The 25,733-nt window shown below is 37.3% G+C and overlaps 1 protein-coding gene across 5 annotated transcripts in view; it reads right to left on the bottom strand.

Moving 5' to 3' along the window:
• Tafa4 (TAFA chemokine like family member 4) overlaps positions 1-25,733 on the bottom strand; it is a 181,671-nt gene that overhangs the window by 14,906 nt on the left and 141,032 nt on the right. For all 5 annotated transcript variants that reach the window (XM_063260226.1, XM_063260223.1, XM_063260228.1 and 2 more), the window contains one exon: positions 4,081-4,236. In XM_063260226.1, coding sequence (XP_063116296.1) covers positions 4,081-4,236 — 156 coding nt within the window. The remainder of the gene's footprint in view (positions 1-4,080; positions 4,237-25,733) is intronic.

Consider the following 25,733-nt stretch of genomic DNA (forward strand, 5'->3'; position numbering starts at 1 on the left):
TTTAATTTAAATGTAAATTTGGGTGAATTTGATATTTTAGGTTCTCTTTACTCTTATTGACAAGATAACAGGAACATATCAGCAAAGAATGGGTCTTCTCATATGCCAATTAACAGCATGATACTGCATAATTATTATGGGATAAAGATTAAACAGTTTACACAAAGCTAAAAATCCCTAATAGAAACATTCAGATAAGAAGCAGAAGACCAGGAGAACAGAAAACAGACATACATTCTAACTAAAGCTTAAACACACTGCAGCACCACAATGACTTTGATCCAATAAACTATATGAAACTGACTATTTTCCAGGGAGATGCTCCAAGGAAGCCATTGTCACAATCTGACCTTTCAGGATGCTGGTGTTCTCTGGCCATAAATGTTACACACATACAGCATAGCCTATACTTTGCAATATGAAACTTCTAGCCACAAGTGCCTGTTTAAATATAAATTCACAATAGCCACACTGACATGCATAACTATACTGATATATTAGCATCACCACATATAGCTATCTCTATATAGACATAAAGAAGAAAAAATATTTGCATTATTACAGAAAGTTCTGGAGCTGCAGAGACCCTGATCAGATGCCACATAATAATCTCCATCACTGATCCTATGAAGCCAGGAGGTAACTTAATTAGGCTGTAAGACTTTGCTTTGCCACAGACTTCCATGAATAGAGGAATAGCTGAATGAATTATCACCTATCTATTCAATGGCATGGTATGGAGTGCTGAAAAATCCTAATTAAACCCACTGGCACCTCCAGATCACTACAACATAATACTGACAAAAATGAAAAGCAGAAAGACTAAGAAATATCTTACTATTTGTGAAGAATGACATTCATATTGAAATCTACCACTGCTGGCTACATAGTTATCTCCAAGTACAAAATACATTAAAAAAAACTATATTGACAAAAAATAGTTATGCCAAGGGTGGTTGCCAAGATGATTTTATCTAATTTAACACAAGCTAGTTTAGGGCGACATGATGGTTAATTATGGCATGTCAACTTGGATGGATTAAGAAATTCCTAGTGGATTAGCACAGCACAGTTCTGTGTTTGTCTGTGGATGATTAACACGTAGGCCACAAACTGAGAAGGGAAGACCCAAACTAGATGTGGCCACCAACTTAGGAGGACAGACTCAATCTGAAAGTGGGAGGCAACAGTCAACAGGACTGGAGCCTGGATAAAATCGAAAAGGTAAAGTAAGAGGAAGCCATCCTCTGCTTCTTTGTAGGAGCTGTGTCTTCACCACTGTCTTTGGATGTTTTTCTCTAGTTCCTTCAGGCTTCCAACACACAACCTTGAGCCTTCTCACATGGGCTCCAGGCCTTCAAATTTCTCCTGGCTCCTCCAGCTCTCCAGCATGCAGATGGCCATTTTGCATTCTTCCATCCCCAATTCCACAGGAGGCCACCATAATAAGCCTGCTCAGTAGATCCTTTATGTAATCATAAATGTGTATATTTGTATTAAGTCTATTTGCCGAGTGAACTCTAACCCAGGTAAGATATTCATATTTACTTAGATAAAGATGGCAACAATTGTTGTTACTCTGTCAGTACTTTTCAGGCCCTCATAAAAATGCTAAATGCTATAACGCAATGTATATAAAAATTTTTAAATCTGAACACTCTAGGCTAGACAGGATATAAAAATAGCTTATATTATGATTCAGGAGTTCCTCCAAGAAGTTTAAAACCTACAGAGGCAGGCAAATGCACTTGTGATTAGTGACTATTCTGTGATTAGTGACGATGAATCAGGCTTCCTTCCTTCGTGCTGAAACTAGTTCATAGACAGCCAACGCAGAGTGATGAAAACAGGAGCTCACCCCTGCCCACAAGCTGCTTACAGAGCAGCAGGAAGGTACACATTCAGCAAGTTTTTACAAAATGGGATGCGTGTCACGAATTAGAAGTATGGGGAAACAAGAATATGCAGGATTTTTGAAAGCAGAATAGGAATTAACTAAGTCAAATATGTGTAGTAACAAGGAAGACAATAATTCAGGGAAAAGAACATGAAGAAATGAGAGGAATGGAAAGAATTTTAGTTTGGAAAATGTAGAATGGTTGAAAGGGAGCATTGAGACAGAGCCAGATCACAGGAGGCTTTGTGAGTCATGATAACAAATCCCATGTTTTTTCCTAAAGACAATGAAAAGTATTTTAAAGCATGAGAGAGAAAAGGGCCATTTTAGCTACAGGATGAGAAATGGAAGACTAAGAATAGTAAGTTCAGCAAAATGTGATCTTGGCCTGTGGACTCTGGAGATTCAGTAGTGGTGGGGACACGTGAACTGACTGAGACACAGCAAGGAGATAGAACACACATGGCTGAGAATCAGTTAGAGGAGAAGGCAGACATACTCTGCTGTCCTGGCTGAGGAAATAGGAATCTTGCAATTTTCACTTAAATTTCATATTTTTAATATCACAGATCCTCGCTTCCTTTTCTAGATCCACTATCCTTTACCAATAAGCCCCAAATGTAAACTCTAAAAAGGGAATGGTTTTCTGTAAGATGACAGAAAAAGCTGACTTGAATTAACATACGGTGCTTTATATTCCCTTATGCCATTCTGCATGAATATTCATATAAAGCACTGCAAAAATGTCTATGATTCTGGTGGATGTGTGGAGAACACAATAGGTCTGTTAAGCAATACATGCTGTGTCTATTATGTTATCTTTATAAAGCTTGAAAAACTCTGAATCTTCTCTCCGAAAGGGGAGAAAGAGCATCTGAGGGATTTAGCAATACATTTGGTCCCCAGGTTTTGATAAGGAATTGTATACAGGAAGTTTTCTGCTTTCTTGCCTTCATTAAAGGGAGCTGGCATGTGCTGATATATACCACTGTGTCCACACAGCGCAGGAGTTGATGTGAGCTTATGTGTGTTTCCTGTGGTGGGGAGGGAGGCTGTAAGTCAGCTATTACTACACTGCATGATCAATCAAAACATCTGGAGTTAGGAATGTGTGTCTATTTGTGTTTTAACTTTTGACCTTTAGACCAACATCTACAAGATGCATGAGCCTCCCCTCTCGGGGAGTTTTCTGTAACCACCACGGCACCATAAAGAAGCAGCTGCAGGGATAACCCCATGTGTCTGGTTCCCTGGGAGCAGGCGCTTGTTTCTAACAAGATGTCTATTGGAAGAAGTCAGGGACATCAAGAGGAATCAATCCCAGATCTCCACCTACAACCATCAACATTCATTCATAGATGTTTTTAGCCACTGGCACAGTGATCTGCTAAGAGACTTAGAGTTTACAAATGAATAATACATGATCCCAAAGCATTCTCAGGGAAGTTGATCTAAAGATGTTTTAGAAATGTTTGTTAGAATAAAGTAGAAGTAACAGAAATTGCTTTATCACATTAAGCATGAGGTGAAAAGGCCAGACTTAAGTGCATAGTACAGTCAGCCCTCCATTTCCCATGGGTTCAGCATCCAGTCTCAAGTGACAGAGAACATATATTTTAAAAACAGCATAGAATGAATGTGCATAGACATTTTTCTTGTCATTCTCTAAACAATATAGTACAACTACTTGTATAGTATTTACACTATTTTGTGTATTACAATTAACTGGAGAAGAATTAAAACATAAAAGGATGCACATACGTTATATGCAAATACCATGCCCTTTTATATAAAGAATTTAAGCATCTGCAGGTTTGAGTTCCTATGAAAGATCCCAGAACCTATCCCCGAAGACTGTGGAGGGGCAAATGCATAAGGAAGGGGAGAAGAGAGCATGGGGGGAAAAACAGACTCGCTAGGTAAGATCTGGAGATAAAGGAGCCAAATGGCTTTGAAACACATCTTCCCAACAGACCTGTAATGAAATCCTCCATTAGCACCTCCTGAGAAACATCACAAAACACCTCCCTTGCTCATCAAGAAATTGTTGGCCTTGGACTTCAGTGCATATTTACATTGATACTGACCTTAGAAACCTTAAGGTTTCTAAGAATTGCAAAGACTGCAGGACAGGCAAGGTCTTCAGAATTTCAGGCCTGAGAAACTGACCAGAAATGTCTTACCTTCAACGCAGGAAGGCTGAGCTCGAGTTGTGCCCGCAACCTGTCCTGGGAAGCAAGAGCACTTGACTGTCTGTGAGCGCTCTTCAATGCGGTTCTTGTTGCAGCATCGGTGCACCGCAACCACCTCACAGGTGCCTTGCTTGATGTGGTGGTGGCCTGGTAGGTAAGGAGGGAGAAAAACAGACTCGGGCTGTTAGGAGAAAATGAAAGCACAGAAAACATAAATAATGCAATGACTACATGTTTCCAATTTTCTGTAGTATGCTTATGAATCTTCTTAACATTTTATTTTGATGTAAATTTCCTATAAAAGTAGTAAGAAGAATGTACAAAACTACTGTGACCCTATAATATACATATATTTGATCTCCAGGACTCCCAACCCCTAGGATCACATCTATGGTATGTTGCATTAAATGACATGATGCAAGGGATTTTGCACATGTTATTTAGGAGACAAGGAGCGCAACTTGAATTATTGAGGTACAGCTAATATGATTTTATAAACTCTTTAAAAGCAGAGCGATTGAAAATATGAAGTGAGCTACAGAACCACTGCTGGCTTGAAGACAGCTCTCCCCACCATCAAGGAACTGGAGGGCTGCCCTACAACTGCAAGGAAATGAATTCAGCCAACAGCAACCATGAAGTTGGAAGCTGATTATTCCTGGCATCCTCCAGAAAGTATCCTGTTAATATTTTGATTTTAACTCAGTGTGAGACTCTACACAGAAAATCCAGCGATGCTGAGTCTGACTCTTGACCTTCAGAGATAAGATGCTGAATCTATCACAATTTGTTACAACAGCAATAGAAAACTAACCCATGACCTTATACCTACATGCACTACTTGTTAACATTTGGCCTCTGCTTTATCATTCACTCCATCACATAGTTTTGTGAGCCATTTGAGAGAAAGTTATAGACACATTACCTACTTATTCCTAAATACTCCTGTATTTTCTAAAAGTGAATTTTCCCATAATTATTACAGTCAGAAAATTTGGATACACTGCTATGATATACTCTACAATCTATAATCAAATCTTGCTAGATGTCCCAAAAATCTTCTACACAGTAGAACTATTTCTCCCTCTACTCAGGCTCCCTCCGAGGAGCATTCCTTGCATTCAGTTACCATGACTCATTAGCCTCCCTTTATCAGAATATATTCCCCAATTTTTATTTTTGTTGATTTTAACATGTTAAAGAGTACTTGCCAGTTATTTTATAGACTGTCCCTCAATATACCTTTGTTTTGTGCTTCCTTTTGATTAAATTCAAATTGTGCACTTTGAGCAGAGTACCCAGAAGTGACACCGAGTTGTTAGTGCATCATATCAGGAAGCACATGCTGTCCTTTTGTACCATTTTCAGTGATATTAGCTTTAATCATGTGATTAAGATGGTATCCAGCAGCCTTCTTCATTCTATTTTCCCCTTTATAATACACATTTGAGAGAAGATGCATAGAGACTATATAAATATCTCATTATTCATTAACATTTTACCCATTAGTACCTGTTGATTTCCACTTGAATCTTAATAGTATAGTTGTAAGATTCATTCTCTATTAATGTTCAAATTATTTCAGATCTGGCCAGGAAGACACCTTTCATACTTGGCAGCTGAGTCTTTCTGATATATCCTTATCATTCTTTGAGAATCTAGTTTCTTTCTTGGAACATTTTCTAGTATAAGCTGTCTTTTCCCTGTCTCTGTCATTTCTCCAGGGAGACTTGATTCCTTCTGGAAGGGGATCAGAGATGGAAACCAAGTCTCAGTATGTCAGCTTATTCATTGTTATAGTGCAGTGATTTTTGTGTATGTGTGCACCACATGAATCCAAGCTGATGTCTTCAATTTTAATCTAGCACAACAAGATCTAGCTACTCTTCTTCAATTCTGTATTTGTATCTCCATTGCCACTAATGACAGATGTGACTTCCATAGCCCATAAATAAAGTACTTTCTGTATTGTACATGCTTTTAAGTTTAATTTACATTGCAATCATTTTTTTATCAGTTAGGAATCTTGTGTTACAGCAACAGAAACTGATTTGACCTAATTTAGTGTATGATAATTTATTGGAAGATGATTAGCAGTTTGCAAAACCAAGAGAAAACCAAGCTTTAACCCTGAGTGAAAGCACTCATAACTCTGAGTATTTCCATCTTATGTGTCTCGCATTCTGCTCAATGTGTCATTTCTACAAGGGCAGCCTCTCACAAGATAGAATTATACCACATGTCAAGTGGAACAGCCACCCTCAAAGGACTCCAACTTGTCCACCTTGTCGTACCCAGACCTTTGTGCAGCACCTTCTCATACGGTATCAGAGTTGTTCTTTACGTATGTCATATTAAAGGTGAGAAGGCTGTTGCTCCTCCCTCAGATCACTCACTCTGAGGTAACTACTGCATAAACAGCAAGATACTGAAATGCATTGCCAAAAGTCATGTAAGTGAACAGAGCCCTCAAAGAACCCCTCTCACACTGGACTAGAGCTGATGTGTATGAAATGGCACATCACAGCAGAAGTCATCATTTGTCCCTCATTTCCTATGATTAAAAATAATCTAAACAAGACTGTAAAGATAATGCTTAGAAATTAATGAAAGGCAATTTTTTCAAGTACCCTCAAAACACTCATGAGTTTCAGATACATCTATTTACATTTAAATTGCTACATGAATTGTAAGCAATCTCCTCTACCCATTAAAGAATTTTGCCTTAAGGATTCCCATGGTTAATATTTTGCTTGCTTTCTATTGGTGTGTGTGCTTCAAAATAAACCCAGTTTCAAAGTATTCTACAATACTAGTATTTTATCCATAAAGATGAGCTTGCCAACAAATAACCTTTAATTATTCTGATCTTCCCTCTCATGTTATCTTTTTCCATATTTCCATTTAATTTCTTCCTCACTATAATTACAAACTTAACTTTGTACAGTTAGTTACTAACTGTACAAATTAATGAATCATTGTGGCATTCTATATGGTGTTTTGAACAAAGTATCTTAAATGTTGGTCAAAGCAAAATTTAACTTCTAATGAGAACAAAGAGGAAACTAAAGTATCACTTGTAAAATACAAAGAGGTGGAACCAATGCCCAGTAAATCAAATAACTAGTGAGAAACGTTTCAACCCACTGCTTGAAGAAATTATTAGTATTAAGTGAAGAATTCTAAACCAAATTAGATGTTCGTAAAATCACTGAGCTCCCATGGGAAGTTCTATTCAGTTATAGAAATAAAAGGAATTCTAGTGTCAGAAAAGTAGGGTAAGACCTTAGCAGTAAGCAAGCAAGAAAGTGATGATGAGATGCTGGGAAGATCCTGTTTTTGGTTTCCAAACTGCAAATCAGGCCTTCAGGCTGACCATTCCTCTCTGACTGCTAATGCCTGGCCATGGGAAGGGGCAGGATGAACTCAGTGTGCTCCCCTCCCCTGGCTTTGCTGTGTCTGTCTGCTTAGGCTGCCATAACTGAAACCACAGACTGGGAGGTTTTCACCACAGCATTGTTTCCCCCCTCAGGTTCTGAGAGCTGCAAATCCAAAGTCAAGGTATCATCTGACTCCTTCACGGAAAGGACTCTTGCTAGCCTGCATACAGCTACCTTCTAGCACAGAGGGGAGAGAGCTGTGGTGATTTGTCTTCCTTATACAAAGGAACCAACCCTGACAGATCAGGGTCTACCCTTTCACCTCCTCACTAGCCCTGAGTTCAGACACAATCACGTTCAAGGTTAGAGCCTCAACATATAAAATGGAAAAGGACATAAACATCTGGTCCATAACAAACATCATACCTATGTAGATTTGACCCTGTCTGTAATGAAGGAAGAAAAAAAAAGAAAACAAAATAAATATGCTAAGTCAGATTCCTAACTGAAAAAAAAATGATTGCAATGTAAATTAAACTTAAAAGCATGTACAATACAGAAAGTACTTTATTTATGGGCTATGGAAGTCACATCTGTCATTACTGGCAATGGGGATACAAATACAGAATTGAAGAAGAGTAGCTAGATCTTGTTGTGCTAGATTAAAATTGAAGACATCAGCTTGGATTCATGTGGTGCACACATACACAAAAATCACTGCACTATAACAATGAATAAGCTGACATACTGAGACTTGGTTTCCATCTCTGGTCCCCTTCCAAAAAGCATACTTCTTAGAATACTCCAGAAGTAATCTGGATACTCAGGGAAAATACTGTTTGCTTCGAACTGTTGCTAGCTAATTAACCACTTGCAAATGGAAATGGATTTATTTTCCTGTTCCAACTTGGTACTGGTTATGACCACACTAAATAATCAGTTTACCTGATTCAGAATTTTATTTATATGCCAGCAACTATTGTACTATTATATTGATTTTAAAATACATAGGAAGGTTTCCCCACCTGCATAGTAGTTCACATTGTACCAAGCAGAGTCAAAATGATATCTCCACCTCACAGGACCTAGATCTGTTTCCTACTGAAAGCTTTTTCTGCTGGATAACAATATTTTTAGCATGAAGGATAAACACAGGAAAGTAACACAGGACTATAATTTTGGGGTAAGAATCACCTTATTTCTTTATAATCATTTGGCACAAGTAATGGGTACTCAAAAATCAGTACTTAAGAATTCAATGTGTACGGCACACAGAAATTGCTGAGCACAGTCCAACAGTGCATACTTTAACAGTGCATTAGTCAAGGTCTCTAGAGAGCCAGAACTAAAAGGACCTTTAGAGAGAGGGAGAAGAGTATTATAAGGAATTGGCTCACACAATTATGGACGCAGTCAAGTTTTAAGATCTACAGTTGCCCAGCTGGAGACCCAGGAGAGCCAAGCGCACATTTCCAGTCGAAGTTCAAAAGCCCTAGAGCCAGGAGAGGCAATGATGTAGTTTCTATCTGAATGTCTGCAAGCTTGTGACCTGTAAGAACCAATGCTACAGTTTAAGGGCAAAGGCAAGAAAAATGCAATGTTCTGGCTGAAAGGCAAATCAGGCAGGAAGAAATCTCTCTGCTTTAGCAGAGTATTAGTCCTTTCATACTGTTCAGGCCTTCAATGATCTGTATGAAAGCCACCCAAGCTGGGAAGGGTGAACTCACAACTCAACTTACACATTCAAATGTTAAACTCATCCAGAAGTACTCTCACATGCACATCCAGAATAATACTAGACCAAAGATCTAATGAGCCCATAAATTAACCATCACAAATATATAACTATGTATGACATACAGTGTTATTGGATGGAGAAAACAATGAAAGCTGAAGCAAACAAAAATCAGTAGCTTTTATGGTGAGTTTATTTCAAAAAAGGTAAATGAGAGATTGCTTTGTATAATAAGCCTGGTACCAAGAGTGGTCACATGAAGTAAATTTGCATAAAACAAAGATGAGTTTCTCTTCTTAAGAGGGGAACACTCCGATGGGGATCCATGTTGAAAACTGAAGCAAAATATTAAGAATGTAACATGAGGCCCATAACATAGGTGAGGGACTGCAGCTGAAATCTCTGATTGGAAGTTTACCTTTTGGAAGTGTAAATTGGATTAGATAAGAATGAGTAATCCAGAGCAGGGCTGCTCTCTGAAGGGAATCTGGACAAAGGCTAAACAAAACCAGATTCCTTTTATGCTGTCTGTTAACCCTTCTGGGTTGCTAGGTCTCCCCCCACCCCCCTTTGTCTGTGTGTTCAAATGGATCAGCATTGCTTTTATTCATGTTACCAATATTCAGCTACCACATGCAGCCCACCACAGGCCTGTGCAAGAGACTGTTCTTGGTGCTTTTCAACGTGTTTTTAAGTGGGAGAACTTGTAACCATTACTTCTTTTTCACACTTCTGAAATTGCTTTCTGGTTGCATAAAAATATTGGCAGGACTGTAAAATGTAAGATGCCTCTTTCCTCTCTCACCAGAATAGTTAATGTAGATGCCATTAAAGGCATTATGGTAATCCTTGCAATAAAAATTGATTGCTTCAGGTTTGCTATAGAGGATGGATTAACTTTATCTGAAGAGTAAATAGCTTAAGTACATATCAGTTTTTTTCTTATTAAACACACCTTTAAGAAAAGTTCCAAACAACAGGAGAAATGCCTACTTGGCTCAGTGCAGGCTGGGCCTTTTCATTGTAAAGAGATGGAATACAGAATACCCTCCTCTGCGATGGAATTTGCTGAAGGTACTTGAAAACCAAGAGAGAGGCAGAAGGCATTAGACTAGAGCGACTTTCTTCATCCTATTATTTCCCTTGTATCCTCTCCCTTTTGTTCAAATCTTTTTCTGTTTCTTCCTCTTGCCAGCACTAGAAAATGCACCCTCAAAGACAAGTCTCACACTCCAGTGATCTTCTTAGAAGGTATTTATTTGATCCGAGTGGCTTCCTCAGCCTGTCCCTCCATGGGGGCAGAACAGAGGAAAGAGAAGACTGAATAAAAGATTTCATAAATGAAAGCAGAGAATGAGGCCACACGGCTACTCATTGCCTGTGGCAAACATGCCTAATGTTCCTACTTGTGATTCCTTTATAATTCTCAACCTTCTGCCTTTTACCACACCCCAAACTAGCTTGCAGTCAAGGATGGAAATGTCAGTACCCATCAGCCGGACCAACATGGTGATCTAGTTGTAGACACGAATATCCACTGAGCCTCTAATATGGGCCATGTTCTCTCCAAGGTGTTAAGAGCAGAGTAGTAAAAAATAGATATCTCTAGTCTCAATACACAGGGATGCCAGGTGGAAATACTCTACAATTCTCCTGGTTGAAAGTGTTTATTTCCCAGTAATAAAAGACAGAGCACTGGAACTGGAATCAGAAAGCATAAGCTATAGTGCCATGTTTCAGGTTTAGGTAATGTGATTTCCTAATTCTTAATCTCATTTGTTCCATACTTAAGTAGTACCTGAGGTTACAGAATCTAAATTGTTTAACAAACACTGTAAGCTCCTTGAAACCCCATAGATGATGAATAAATGACTTTTGGGTTTTGATTACATGTTTATTCAATAAATATTTGTTTAGAATTTTCTATGTGTGAAATATAGTTCATGAAGATACAATGCTGCATAAAATAGGCAAAAAAAATCACTTTCTTTCTGGCCCTTTCAAAATTTAGTGATGAAAGAAACACAAAGCAAAAAAGAGGCAACTTAGAATATGGAAGGCTTGATAATCTAACATTTGAGGGCTGAGTGAGACATAAAGTTGGGAAAAGTGAGCCATGCAAATATCTGAGGGAAGAAGGCCTTGCTATCTTCTCATTTTTTATTCAAGTCCTCCTGTGTGAGAAGGGACAATTAATAGCTGATGCCAAAAATGTAATGAAAGTTGAGTGGGCAGGGGACATTAAGTTGTTTAATTTTAGATGCTAATTAGATACCTGACTGAGGAAAGTCAAATAACCATTTGGACCTTTGACTCTGGAGAGATGCTGGCTTGAGGATGGATATGTGTTCATCCCTGGCACACATGGGCAGAACTTACAGACATGAGGCTGGATAAAATCCCTCAGGGAAAAACTAAAGGAAAAAGCAAAGAATTGCTTCAGTGTAAAGAGGCTGGGAGAAGAGAAGGACATGGCCAAAGGTTCAAAAAGAGGACCAAGAATGAATGCATGTTGCTCTAGAAGCCAGTGAACAAAGGTGTAAGCATCAGAAGATCATCATGCTAAATGCTGCAGGGAACCCAAGTAAATGGAAAACTCCTGTGTATCACAACATAGTAGTCTAACTAGTAGCCTTAATAAACACGGCAGGAGAGGAATGAAGGAAACCTGTGATTGTAATGGATTTTAATAAGAGCATAAAGTGGAAAACTTGCATTTAATAACTATAATGAATTCTGAGAAGTTGTGTTAGGAGAGAAATGAGACTAACAAGAGGGACATGCAATGTTGCCAATGTTTTATAAAATGTTAGAAATCAAGCATGGGTGTACACTGAGGAAAATTTTAGAGATGTCTGAGTAAGTAGGAGAAAATGGATACAACATCAAAAGAGACAGACTTTGAAAAGGAACACAAATGGTTCATTTTTCATCTTACTCTCCAGTTTTCTATTACCCTGTGAAAAATGGTTAGTATGGACAGTATGGTTCTTGCTATGTGAGTAGTCATAAAAATCATTAGAAACCAGGCTCCGTTCCACACCAAAGGCTGTGTAGTCGGGTCTGCCTGCCAGTCTTTCAGTGATTATGCAAGACATCGGTGATACAAACATCACATAAGATAAAGAATTTCATAAAGTTCATAAAAGTGTGGTCCAGAGCTATCTGAATACCATTCAAAGTTATTAATTGTGACTATGACAGATTTAGGTCAGGAACCAAAAAAAAACAGAGTGTCAGCTGAATAGGGGGGTCAAAAGTAATTGACCTAGGGATGGAGGTGTAGCTCAGGGTGGAGTGCGTGTCTAACAGGCCCAAGGCTCTCAGTTAGATCCCCAGCACCACAACAACAGACAGAGGGACAGACAGAGTTTTAAATGACAAAGGGATGAGAAGTCTTTGGGATAATAAGTGAAGCTCTTGGATGCTTTTATAAACATCTACTCTCCTGTGGCAAAAGGTAATTGTAAAATCAAGGATGATACATTAGACTCTATTGCATTTGTTCCTTGAGAAGCCATGTAGCTAAATTCAGTCTAAGAATTATATCCTAGTTCTTTTCCTTTTCCCCTCAAGGCCTTTCTCCTGTGCCCAAAAAAATACAATTATATTTCCCGGCTTTACTCAATGAAAATTTTTCATCTACCTGGAACTTTCCATCTTTTTGAGAATAACTACTATTATTCTATTCTAATAGATTTTACAAGTAAAAAAAATTTCAAAAACTGGCAAAAAAAACAATAATATGTTCTAATGAACATATCTCATTCTCAATACTTCTTAGAAATCTGCAGATTTTTCTTCCTTTACTATTAAAAATACTAAAGACTTGCCTTTTCTCATTTTCTTAATCACATATCTTCTTTACTATTCTTTTCCAAGAATACTATCAATAAGATGATTCATATCTTGAGACAATAAGCATGATGGAATGAATAAATACTCAGAGGATCTCATTATTAAATGAACCCTGGTCTGTAAAATGCATGATATTGATGAGTTTATATAAACATACATATTTTTGAACTGGAAATAGTTCTACTTTATAATTTAAAATCTAAATTTAAGAAACAACATAGACTTTTGAATATAATACAGGGATACAACTTATCTCTTTTGTAGACCTAATCTTATATTTCATAAGTATCCTACCAAATATATGTTATTTATTGAACTGTACCCTCCCAAATTCAGGTGCTGAAATACTAAACCCCAGAGACCATACCTGGAGATAAGGCCTTAGAGGCCAACTGTAACTACAGTTGAATGAGGTCATAAAGGTAGGATCCAATTTGATAGCACTGGTATCCTTATAAGAGAAGGAAGAGACCCCGGCATGCTCCCTCCATGCACTGGCCTGGAGGAGGACTGCCATGCCCAGCCTGGCTGGGACCACTGTGAGGCACCTGCGCCTGACATGCTCTTCCCATGTGCTGGCCCAGAGGACCGCCACACCCACCTAGCTTGGCCTACTGCCCTCGGCTACCCTCCCCACCTCTTAGACCAAGCCCTGCTGTGAATGTTTGGCGCCCACTCTCCCTCCCAGAACCTTGAACTGCAGTGGATTGGCCATGCTTGTTTGACAGGAGACTTGATGGCCCCTTGCCCAGACAGAGGACCTCAGAAGGTTCTGGTTACTATGTACCCAACAATCAGACAGGCGGGCATCAACCACATCAACCACACAGTAGGAGCCAAGGAGACACACTGCCGACAGTTATGACTATTGGAATTGAATAGCCAGATATTGGCCCACAGGATGAAAATGACAAAATTAAAAAGCAAAATGCAATCTCAAATATCTAGCCCATCAAGAGCAAGAACAGGTGACAGCAAACTAGAGGACTTTAAAACTCATACACCAGAAATCTCTGAAAAGATAGCAAATGAAATAAACAACTAAATCCATGAGGCTATAGAGGAAATCAAATTAGAAATAATTTCTCATGTAAAGACAGAAATAAGAACCTTAATAAATGAGTTGCTCAGCATAGCTAGAGAAGAAATAGATAAAAAAAATACAGGAGCATGGGAAATTGATTGAAACTTTTAATTAACAATGTAGAAAACAAACAGAATCCAGGAAAAAATTCAAAGAGATACAACAAAAAATTCTATTGAAACCTGGCAAAAGTGTTTAAATGAAGCTGAGGATAGAATTTCAAACCTTGAGGACAGGAAGGCAATTAGTGATCATGAAAGGGTAGAACTTATAAAAACAACAAAGAAACATGAAGTGACAATCAAGCAGCTTCAAGATAATTCCAAGAGAAACAATATAAGACTAATAGGCACCAGTGAAGATGCAGAAAATCTACGCAAATGACATAGGTAAACTATTCACAGAAGTAATAGTAGAAAATTTCCCAAACATGGGGAAAACATCTGATACACAAATAAGTGAAGTATATAGAACACCAAACAGTCACAACCAACATAAATCTACATCCAGACATATAATAACTAAGATCCCAAATATGCAGCATAAAACCAGAATACTAAAAGCTGTTAGAGAAAAAAACACAACTCACCTATCAAGGAAAGCCTATTAGAATCACAGAGACTTTTCAGCACAAACCTTCAGGTTAAGATGAGCTTTGAATAAAGTATTTCAAACCCTAAAAGAAAACAACTTTCAACCCAGACGGAGGTACCCAGAAAAGCTGTCTTTCAAATTTAATAGAAAAACAAGACAGTTCCATGACAAGGAACAACTGAAGAAATTCACGTGCACCAAACTAACCCTAGAAAAAAGCATACTGAAAGACATGCTAGATAGAGTTAAAAAATGACCACAATCTCCAGAACAACAACAGAAAAAAACCAAAAGGCTGAACAAGAAATTAAACAATGAACAAAAGCAGGAAACCAACAACAGGAACACAACATAGCAAAGTCAAGCCAGTACATATCAGTGATATCCATAAATGTAAATGGGCTCAACTCACCTGTCAAAAGAAACAGGTTGGTAGAATGGATCAAGAAACAGGATCCCACAATATGCTATATACAACAAACACATCTGAATCAAAAGGAAACTCATAGACTGAAAGACAAAAGATGGAAAACAGTATTCCACACAACAGGAACTCAGAAAAAATCAGGGGTAACTATTCTGTTTGCAGACAAAGTAAACTTCAAATCTAAAATGAGATGATGCAAACACTACTACAAAGATACTTAGCCACCTTATATTTGACAAAGGGACTAAACAAGTTCACGGGAAAAAAGATAGCCTCTTTAACAAATGGTGTGGGAAAATTTTGTTTTCCACATGCCAAAGACTGAAAATACACCCATGCCTAGCACCATACACTAAACTAAAGTCAAAATGGACCAAGTATCTAAATATTAAAACAGAAGCACTAAGTCTACTGGAGGACAAGGTAGGTAGAAACTTTGGAGACATAGGGGTAGGCAGAGAATTCATGAATAAAATGCAAATGGCACAGAAAATACTTCAAAGAATCAACAACTGGGATCTCATATTACTAAAAAGTTTTTGCACTTTGAAAGAAATCACCAACAAAGTGAAAAGAAAACTCACAGAATGGGAAAGAATTTTAGCCAGTAATCCCTCAGAGAAAAGACTTATATCCAAAACATATATAGAATTGAAAATATCAAGCCCCCAAATACAAAGATGGGCATTAGAAATGAACATACAGTTCTCAGATGAAGATATATAAATGGCAAATATTTGAAGAAATGTTCACCATCACTGGTCATTTGAGAAATGCAAATTAAAACAGCATAGAGATTTCATCTCACCCTGGAAAGAATGGCCACCATCAAGAAATCAACTGATAACAAATGTTGGCAAGGATGCAGGGGAAAAGGAATACTTCTCCACTGTTGATGGGAGTGCAGACTGGTGCAACCACTGTGGAAATCATTATGGAGATTCCTCAAAAAACTAGGATTGGAGGTTCCATTCAATCCAGCTCTTCCCTTCCTGACTATTATCCCAGAAAAATAACATGATAACATCATGTTACAGTGATATATGTGCACCCATGTTCATAGCAGCACAATTTGCGACAGCTAAATCTTGGAAACAACCAAAATGCTCATCAACTGCAAAGTGGATGAAAAAATGTGGTGGTGTTATACAATGGAATACTACTCAGCTATAAAAATGGATGATCTTGAGGCCTTTATAGGTAAATGGAGGCAACTTGAGAATGTCCTCATTATAAAATAAACAAGACTCACATTATTATATATCACATTGTCTCTCTAGTGTAAAAAATAATAAAAACTGACAAAGTAATAGGATCCAAAAAGCCTAATAGATATTTTTAAAGTGAAAGGGAAGGAAAGGGCTGTAAAGGATATAATGATATGCATAGTGTGTAAGATAGATAACCATATTACTAAATTTCTGTTAGATCACTGAACAGAAGGGTTTCCACTGTCAATGTTTGAGTGTTTAGCCACTTTTTATGCTTTGACTTTGTAACTTTAACAACTATTTTTAAGATGACAATATGTAATGTATCAACTAGTGATTTTATGATGGTAATTTTTTTTGAATTCTGTATTATTTTACCTTTTTTCTTTTTTTCTATTTTTTTCTTTAAATAAATTTTTTTAAAAAGGAGGAGGAAGACACTCACATAGAAAACAAGCTCATGTTAGTATTCAGCAAAAACATAGGCATCTATAAAATGAGAAGAAAGCACTTACCAGAAATTAAAGTGCTAGAAGCCCAAGAGCAAGAAGTTCTTTATAGTAGTGATAGTAATAAGATTTTTTGAACTCCTAAAAATGTGATAAATTTCTACTATCAGAACTGTTGTTTAAAATCTATGGTATTTTATTATGGTAGCCTCAGCTACCCAATATACTACCACTTAGTAATTATAATCCTATAGGCTGAAAAAAAGAAAAGTTAAATGCTTCCTATTAAGGGAAATCACACCAGGAACATAATTGGGCAAAATTAATCTTGTGGGATCACTCAGGGTTTTGAAGCCATGGTCATTGTCCTCAGTCATTCTTAGTTTGGCCACTATCAGTCACTCTCTGAGTTTATATCAATATAGATTATTACAGTACCAAATTGTATTAGAGAATGAGCTTGTTCTTGGGAAACACATATAGTTTTTTTCACTTTTAAACAATTCAGAAAAAAAAAAGAATAACCAGATACATATTTAACTGTAGGCTAGTATGGTCGGATATGGTAGGTAAATCTACTAGGCAATATGAACATGGTCATTGTATTTTCTTTCACTTTTTTTTCACCTTTTCAGATTTGAAAAGTTTCCAAATAAATAGGAAGGGTAACAGCAGAAATAACAGGAAGCTTTATGGAAGTCCCACAGAACCCCCCGGTCCACTATATAAATAGCTACTTAGCCATCTGTCTGCCTCTGTGAGAATTTTTTTAGTTTTATTTTCATTAATTAATTTATTCATTGGCACTGGAGCTCAAACTCACAACCTCTTACTTCTAGGCAGGCACTGTGCTACTGAGCTATATCCACAGCCCTGTGAGATGTTTAACAAGTGATGACTTGACTTCTCTTTTCTCTAGTTTGCATGTCTGCAACATAATGAAGCCTCAGGGGTTTGATGTAAGGGCAATGTGAGGCAATATAAGTAAACTGCTGAGAAGAGGGCCTGGCGTGTAGTAAGTACTCAATAAGTAATGTCTTAATAATAGCAATTAGTAAAAGGAAATATGATCATGACTAGTATTATTGCTATCGCTATTACAGACCGACTAAAAACTACTAAACTGAGAAGACAGAAGCTAAATATAAAGAATCGGGTGCAATTTGTTTGTCTGTCAACCCAATATGGCTGTCAAGAGATGCTCAGCATTTGCCTACTCTTCCACAAAGAAGAACCAAAGTAACAGATAGATAGATACAGTTTTGAGGATGGTAACTATGGGAAGGGTTGGAATGCTACAAGGTTTGGAGACCTGAGGTGACAGCTAGAAGAACAACAGAAAAAAAAAAAATCCACAACTGTCACCAGAGCTGGCGGTAGTGAAAAGGACTCCCCTTTGCAGAGGAGTTGCAGGGGAGCACCTCAGAAAAGTCCCTGTGGATGATAACTGACATTCTTACCCTCTGAAATGTTTCAAGGTCATCACAGGCTTATAACCCAGCATGCAGAACAACCTGAAATCTCCACAGAAGCTTTGCTTTAGAGAAGAACCTCACACTGTCTCCAGGTTGCTGTAGCTAGGCCCCATCTTGACAAATAAGTTGCTGTCAAAATCTGTACTGTTCTACGTGTCAGACTCACGTATGATGCCATATCTGGAACTATTCAGACTTCACTGGCTCAGGAGATTGCAGTTTTACAAACACCCAGCAGAGTGACTATGACCCCAGAACACATGCACACTAGGTGCTCTGCACTGTAGGGGATGGGTACTGTGACACTACATGGAACCAAGGGTACCACCCTCAAGAGCCAGGGTGTTAGACCATCAAGAGACTAAAGGCATAGCCATTGACATGTGGTCTCATACTGAAGACAGATGCTCCTGAAATTCCTATCACTGCCTCTGCTGTGAGTTTGTGTGCATGATGTTAACAGGGCTGGCAATCAATCCCCAGTCTTTGCTAACACTTGACTCCCAAGTACACACTACTGAATGGGTTGTGAGGAATTCTGAAACCCCAGCGACCATCTAGCCCATGGCTGGATGATTCAAAGGGGACAAATGCAAATGTCATTATGGCAGGAGAGCTCCCATCCACCCCAACTCAAAATCAGGGCCTGCACCATTGCCTGGTCTCGGGTGAGGTACTTCAGGCCTGCATAACTGCTTCAGCTCTGAGACCCAGAAGTTCCTAGTAGGCATAGAGTTAGCCTCAACACTGACTGAAAACCTTCACCTTCTAAAAGATACCACCATTCCCACTGCTCAGCAAGCACTCCACACCCACTACTGTCTACACCACAGCTTTTTGAGCTACTAAAGTATCCCCACCTCTGCACTGCCAATGGCTCATGGATTCTGCCATGCTATACGCTGTGCCTGAAGTCATACAATTCCAACCTAAAAGATACTGTGTGTCTAGCTGGAACCTTGCATATTGCATATCCAAGATACATCTTCAGGGGAAGGCTGCTTCCACAAATACTACCAATAAAAGTGGGAGAAATACATGATCCACCAAAATCACAAATCTCAATGAAGAAGCACAAGAAGTATGAAAACTTAAGGTACGATAACACCTTAAAGAAAACAATATTCGACAATCAAACCCAAAGAAAGTAATAATGGCAAAATTCCTGAATAGGAAATTTAAAAGAATAAAGAAACTCAATGAACTATAATAAAATATAGCTGGACAGTTAAAAGGGATGAAGAAAACAATGCATATTATGAATGAGAAATTCAGCAAGCTGACAGATTTTGAAGACTCAAACAATCTTGGAAATGAAGAACTCAATAGGTTGCATATTTTACAAGGTTACGGTTCAAAGGCTCAACAATGATGAGATCAAGCAGAATAAAAAAACTGAACCTAAAGACAAGTCTTTGAAATATCCCAGCCAGACCAATAAATAAATGAAATGAAGGAAAAGATGAGAGCTTTTGAGCCTTTGATATAACAATAAATGAACAAATACTTTCGTTTCAGCAATGTCTAAAGGAAAAAAGGAAAAGTCTATTCAATAAAATAACAGAAAACATTCTTAATTGTAGGAAAGATATGGACATTCACAAACAGGTTCTCAAAGTACCCCTCCATACAAACAAATAAACATATTCTTATCCCAAAATGACAAACAATTTTCTATGTGACAGCAAAGCAACAAGTCACATTTAATATAAATACCATTAGACTAAGAGCAGATTCCTTAGCAGAAACCTTATAGGCCAGGAGGACAAGGGATGACATATTCCACCTTCTGAAAGTAAGTGCCTAGCAAGAATATTATACCCAGTAAGACTATCATCAAGAAACAATGGACAAATAACAATGTTCAAGATAAGCAAAAAATACTGAAAGAATTCATCACTGCCTGACTAGTCTAAAAAATATTCAATGGGGTATTTCACTCAGAAGCAAAAGAAAGACAACTACAATCCTAAAAACAGCATGAAACTATAAAATCACTGATAAAGTTCATACAAAAAGGAGTACAAAAGAATCAAACCTTAATAAAACTGACCACCTAATCACAATGACAAGAGTGAATAGAATCAAATTTTTAAATAAAATTATAGGAATAAAATTATAGCAATAAGTTCTTATAATCAACAATCTTGAATGTAAATGTACTAAATTCCTCAAATATTATATATATGTATATGTGTATATATAGCATAGATAATTATACTACTAATCTCTATTAGTTCATCAAAAAGAATGGTTTGTGATTTCATTGATCAATTTTTCATGTATGTATTATAATATGAGTCACTATTTTGAAGATAATAATATACAATATGTTAACTATTGTTAATCTCCAATTATTTTCTTTTGAAATTCTGTATCATTGTTTTTATTCTTTTTTCTTTTTAAGATAAAAAATGCATGGATAAAAAAACCAACAATATGCTGCCTACCACAAACTCTTTTCACCAGTAAAAACAGATTAAAAGTGAAAAAATGGAAAAACACAACTTGAAAAAAATGGATAATTTCAAGACACATATAACCTACCAAAATTAAAACATTATGACATAGAAATCTAAGTAGATTAACAGGCAGTAGTGAAGTAGATTTGGCAACAAAAAGTATCTTAAAAAGCAGAGCCTAGAACAAGATGGTTTCATCACTGAATATTATCAAATTAAAAGCCACTAGTTCACAAAATATTCAAAACAATTAAAAGGAAGAAAATACTTTCAACCCCATTCTATAAAACCAACATTGTCCTGCCACCAAAACTAGGACAAGAACACAATAAGAACAAAAATAGAAAGCTACAGATCAACAGCATTGATTAACATTGTAGGAGACAACTCCAGTGACTCCCCTTGAATGCAAAACAATTGCTGCAACTTTGTTTATAGGGAGACTTATTTCCTTATACTGATATGTACAGAGCTGGCTATGGTATTTCAGGTATTTTTGTCTCTCTACAACTGACATTAAGCATTGCAAATAAGGCTAGCTGAGCTACTGATGTGTAATCTCTAAAGCCATCAAACAGTCTCTAGTTTCCTTGCATAGTGCTCTCTATAAAAGATATATGAGCACAGAGAGATATTAGAGCCAACAGCTCCAGAAAGGTCAACTGGGTGTGAGCCTCAAGGTAAAGAGGCTATGACTCCCCAGGAGTTTACATATCAGAAACCAAAGCAACAGCCTCCTAAAACAATTCAGTTGCTACCTTAATTGAATTGTGCAAAGTGACCCTTCTGCTTATCCTTAACTCTGCATTTTGCTGAGATGTTTTTCTCCCCACCTAGCCAGCCAGCTCAAGTTACTCACTTTATTCCCACCATCCTCACTGTCACTTATCCCTGAGCCAGCCCACTTCTTCACAAGATAATAAATTCTGGGAGAGGCCGAGGATCAGGGCCTTTGTCCACACATCCTCACAGGAATTGGATTTAGGGCCCCTTGGCTGTCCTTCACTTGGAATATGTCTTGATGTCTTTACTCTCACCCTCATCGTGGGTTGCATTGGAGGTGGAAGACTGGAATTAACTTGCTGGGATTCCAAAAATCTCTCAATGGGATTACAAATATAACTTTTTGGATTGTGAGGAAAACTGGAAAAGGGATTATGATACTTGGATAACTACTCAGTACTTGGGGTTACAATAAACATAAATGCAAAAAGTCTCAAAAAATTAGCAAATCCAATCTACAAATGATCAGAAAGATCATTTACTATGATCAAGTATGATTTGTCCCAGGATACAAAGATAGTTCAACAAACGCAAATCAACATATTTGATAAACATAATGCATCACATTAACTGAATGAAAGACAAAAGTCATCTCAGTAGATACAGAATACGAACATTCAATAAGATTATATGTCCCTTTATGATAAAAATCTTGGAAAGTATTAAGTACAGAAGGATCATACTTCAATGTAATTAAAGCTATATATGACAAACCCACAGCCAAATTAAATAGGGAAATGCTGAAAATGCTTCTCTTAATATCTGAACAAGAAAAGATGTCTACTCCCACTTGTTAAACGTAGTACTAGAGATTTTAGCCATAGCAATGAGGCAAGACAAAGAAACAAAATACAAACAGAAAAAAGCAAGTCAAACTATCCACCTTTATAGATGATACAATTATATGCACAGAAAAACTAGACTCCACCAAAAGACTATTAAAACTGACTAAAGAATTCATTAAAGTTGTGGGATACAAAATTAACATACAAAAATCATCAGCTTTGTACACAAAAAGAATTCATTGAGAAAAACATTTCAAAAGCAATCATTCATAGTAGCTACAGGACAAAAGTGAAATACCTAAGATACAAAAGACCACTACAGTGCAAATGATAAGACACTGATCAAAGAAGTTGAATAAGATACCAAAAAAAAAAAAATTACCCATGTTTATGGACTGGAAAAATTAATATTATTAAAATATTCAAAGCACTTTACAGATACAAAGCAATCACCATCATAATACATACAACATTCTTCACAGTACTAGAAAAAATGTCTAAAATTCATATGGAACACAACAGACTCCAAATACTCAAAGCAATCTTGAACTGAAAGAACAAAGCTGGAAACATCATAATATATGATTTCAAGATATTTACAAAGTTATGGTAACCAAAAATGCATGCCAGTAGCATAAGAACAGATACATAGACAATGGAGATCCCAGAAATATACTCACATATCTACAGCCAGCTGAGGGTCGACAAAGGGACAAAAAACATTTATTGGAGAAAAGACAGCCTCATCCATAAATAATAATAGAAAAACTGGATATCCACAATTGCAGAAGGTCAAAATATGATTATTATCTTTCATCTTATACAAAAATAATCAAATTACCTTTCATCTTATGCAAAAATAATCAAAAAATGATAAAAATGGATCAAGTATCTACATGTAAGTCCTGAAGCTACAAAATTTGTAGAAGAAAACAAAGGAAAACTTTCAAGATATTTGTCAAGGACTGCCCTGTTGCCTTCCCTCAGATCCAAGTGTGACTGTGTTTACTTATGAGGGGTGCAGGCTGTAAAGAGGTGACATCCCTAAATTGGATTTAATTTAATTAGTATCTTCATGAAAGCAGGCAGTTGATAATGGACTAATATATAGTTTATTACCAACAGCTATGGTTGAGCTCAGATAGATGAGCTGTGATACCCTGGGGCTAAAAATATGAGAGAACATCTTGACTGAGGCCTGCATGACTCCAGAGGAAAATTCCTCCCCAGAATGGCTTTAAAAGTGGTTACCTGTTAGCCATAATCTAAATCTGGCTGTTCTTGTTCCTTTGCAAGAATGCTTTGCTCCCTGTTACAAGCCTTGCCAGTCTCACTAGTGTCTAGCACATCCAGTTGCAATCCCTTCACCATTTTCCCCAGTGAATAAATACCAAGGTTCTGGGTAGCTCCTGGCCTTTTGTGCCCCAAGCATTATGGTTTGTGTCTGCATGTCCCCTGAAAGCCTCATGCATTCATAGGGGTGGGCTTTTCAGAGGTAGTTAACTCTAGAGCTGTGACTGATTCATACTGCAATGCTGGGATTAAGGGGCTGCATGCTACACTTGCCTTAGGGTGAGGAGCCAAATATAATATGAGGGAGGGCAAGAGGCTTTGTATCTTTTGCAGCCATGAACAGTTGTCCCCTTGTGGCACCACCCTGCCTTGGAGCTAGCTGATTATGAACTGAAACCTCTTTAAACTGTGAACGAAATAAGCCTTTCCTTTCTTAACTTTGAATGTTGGGTATTTTGTTTCAGCACAAGATCTGGTCATCCCAGATCCCTGATGCACTTGTATTTTGTTTCTTGCTCTTTCTTTCCATTATATGCTATACCTCTAGGGAGAAGATTAGAACCCACTGCGGGGAACTCTAATAGACATTATTACACACAATGATTTTCTAGTAGGATGCCAAAATCACAGGAAACAAAGAATTTACAAAACTGCATCAAATTAAATAGCTTTTACACAGCAAAGGAAATCAACAAAATGAAAAGACATCCTATAGTATATAAGAAAATATCTGCCAACTACTCATCTAAGATATAATCAATATCCTTTATATATAACTCAAGAAAAAATCAGTAATCTAATTTTTAAAAGTCAAATGATCTAAATAAATACCTCTCAAAAGAAGAAAATACAAATGGCCAACACATACATGAAAAAATATTCAACATCATTACCTGACAGAAAAACGCACATCAGATATACAATGAAGTATCACCTCAACCCATTTACACTGGCTATTATTTTAAAAAGTAACAACAAGTGGTAAGGTAGAGACATAAATTAGTACCATGGAGGTTGATCAAAAAATTAAAAATAGGTCTAGTATGTAACCCCGCTATCTGACTTCTGGGTACATATCCCAAGGAAAGAGATCATATTAAAGAGATTACTGCATTCTCATTTTTTTGTGACACTATTTGCAATAGCAATAATACTAAGTGCTCACCATGAATAAATAACCCATAGAAAATATACATTGTGGAATACTATTCCAACAAAAATAATAAAGAAATCTTGTCATTTGCAGCAAAATGGGTGGAACAGGAGGACATTGTGTTAAGTGAAATAAACCAGAAACAGAAAAGTACTGCATATTCACTCTTATGTATGTAAATTTAAAGTCATGTTGAAGGTAGAACTGTGATTACTAGAAGTTGAGAAAGACCAAATAAAGTGAGACAGCATTTAATTCATGCAGGCCATGTGCATGTGATAAAATTTCACAGAGAACTCTATTAATATGTGTGATTTATAAACATTCATCAAAAGTATAATAGGACTGAAGGTATAACTCACTGATAGAGCCATGTGCATAGCATGCACAAGGCCCTGGTTTCAATCAACAGGACCAAAATAAATAAAGAAAATAAAATACATTTTAAATAATATTTATTTAACTGTGATTCTCAGAATAAGGAAAAAGTAAATGTAGTCTCTAGATGCAAAACTCCACATTATGGACCCAGAGCTGCGGTGACTGGCAAGAGGGATTCCAAGACCGGCTCCCGTTCTGACACCTGGCAGGAAGAGGGTCCAAGACAGGCTCCTGCTCCCACCATTGAGGGGACTCAGGGACTGGAGACCAGCAGGAAACCCAGCCACACAGCAGGACCTAGCTACAGCACACCCAATAGACAGGCAGGACTAGAGGCGTGGAAAACTCCAAAGCAGCAGTAACAATGTGAGCCAGCAGCTGGTAAGTTAGATGAACCCACTTTGTGCTTGGGGACAAAGATGTGTGTAATAGAAGTGGGTGGATAGTGCCACTTTCTTTTCTTTTCTGTATTTTGTTTTCTTTTTCTCTATTTCCTTTTCTCTTTTTTTAAACAGCTGGGGAGAACTCCAGTCACAGAAAACTAATCCCATTCCCCAAACTCAGAGACAAAGAT

The sequence above is a fragment of the Cavia porcellus genome, unplaced genomic scaffold (assembly GCF_034190915.1).
Source record: "Cavia porcellus strain 051 isolate PalLab524CR breed Dunkin Hartley unplaced genomic scaffold, mCavPor4.1 scaffold_13, whole genome shotgun sequence".
Classification (NCBI taxonomy): domain Eukaryota; kingdom Metazoa; phylum Chordata; class Mammalia; order Rodentia; family Caviidae; genus Cavia; species Cavia porcellus.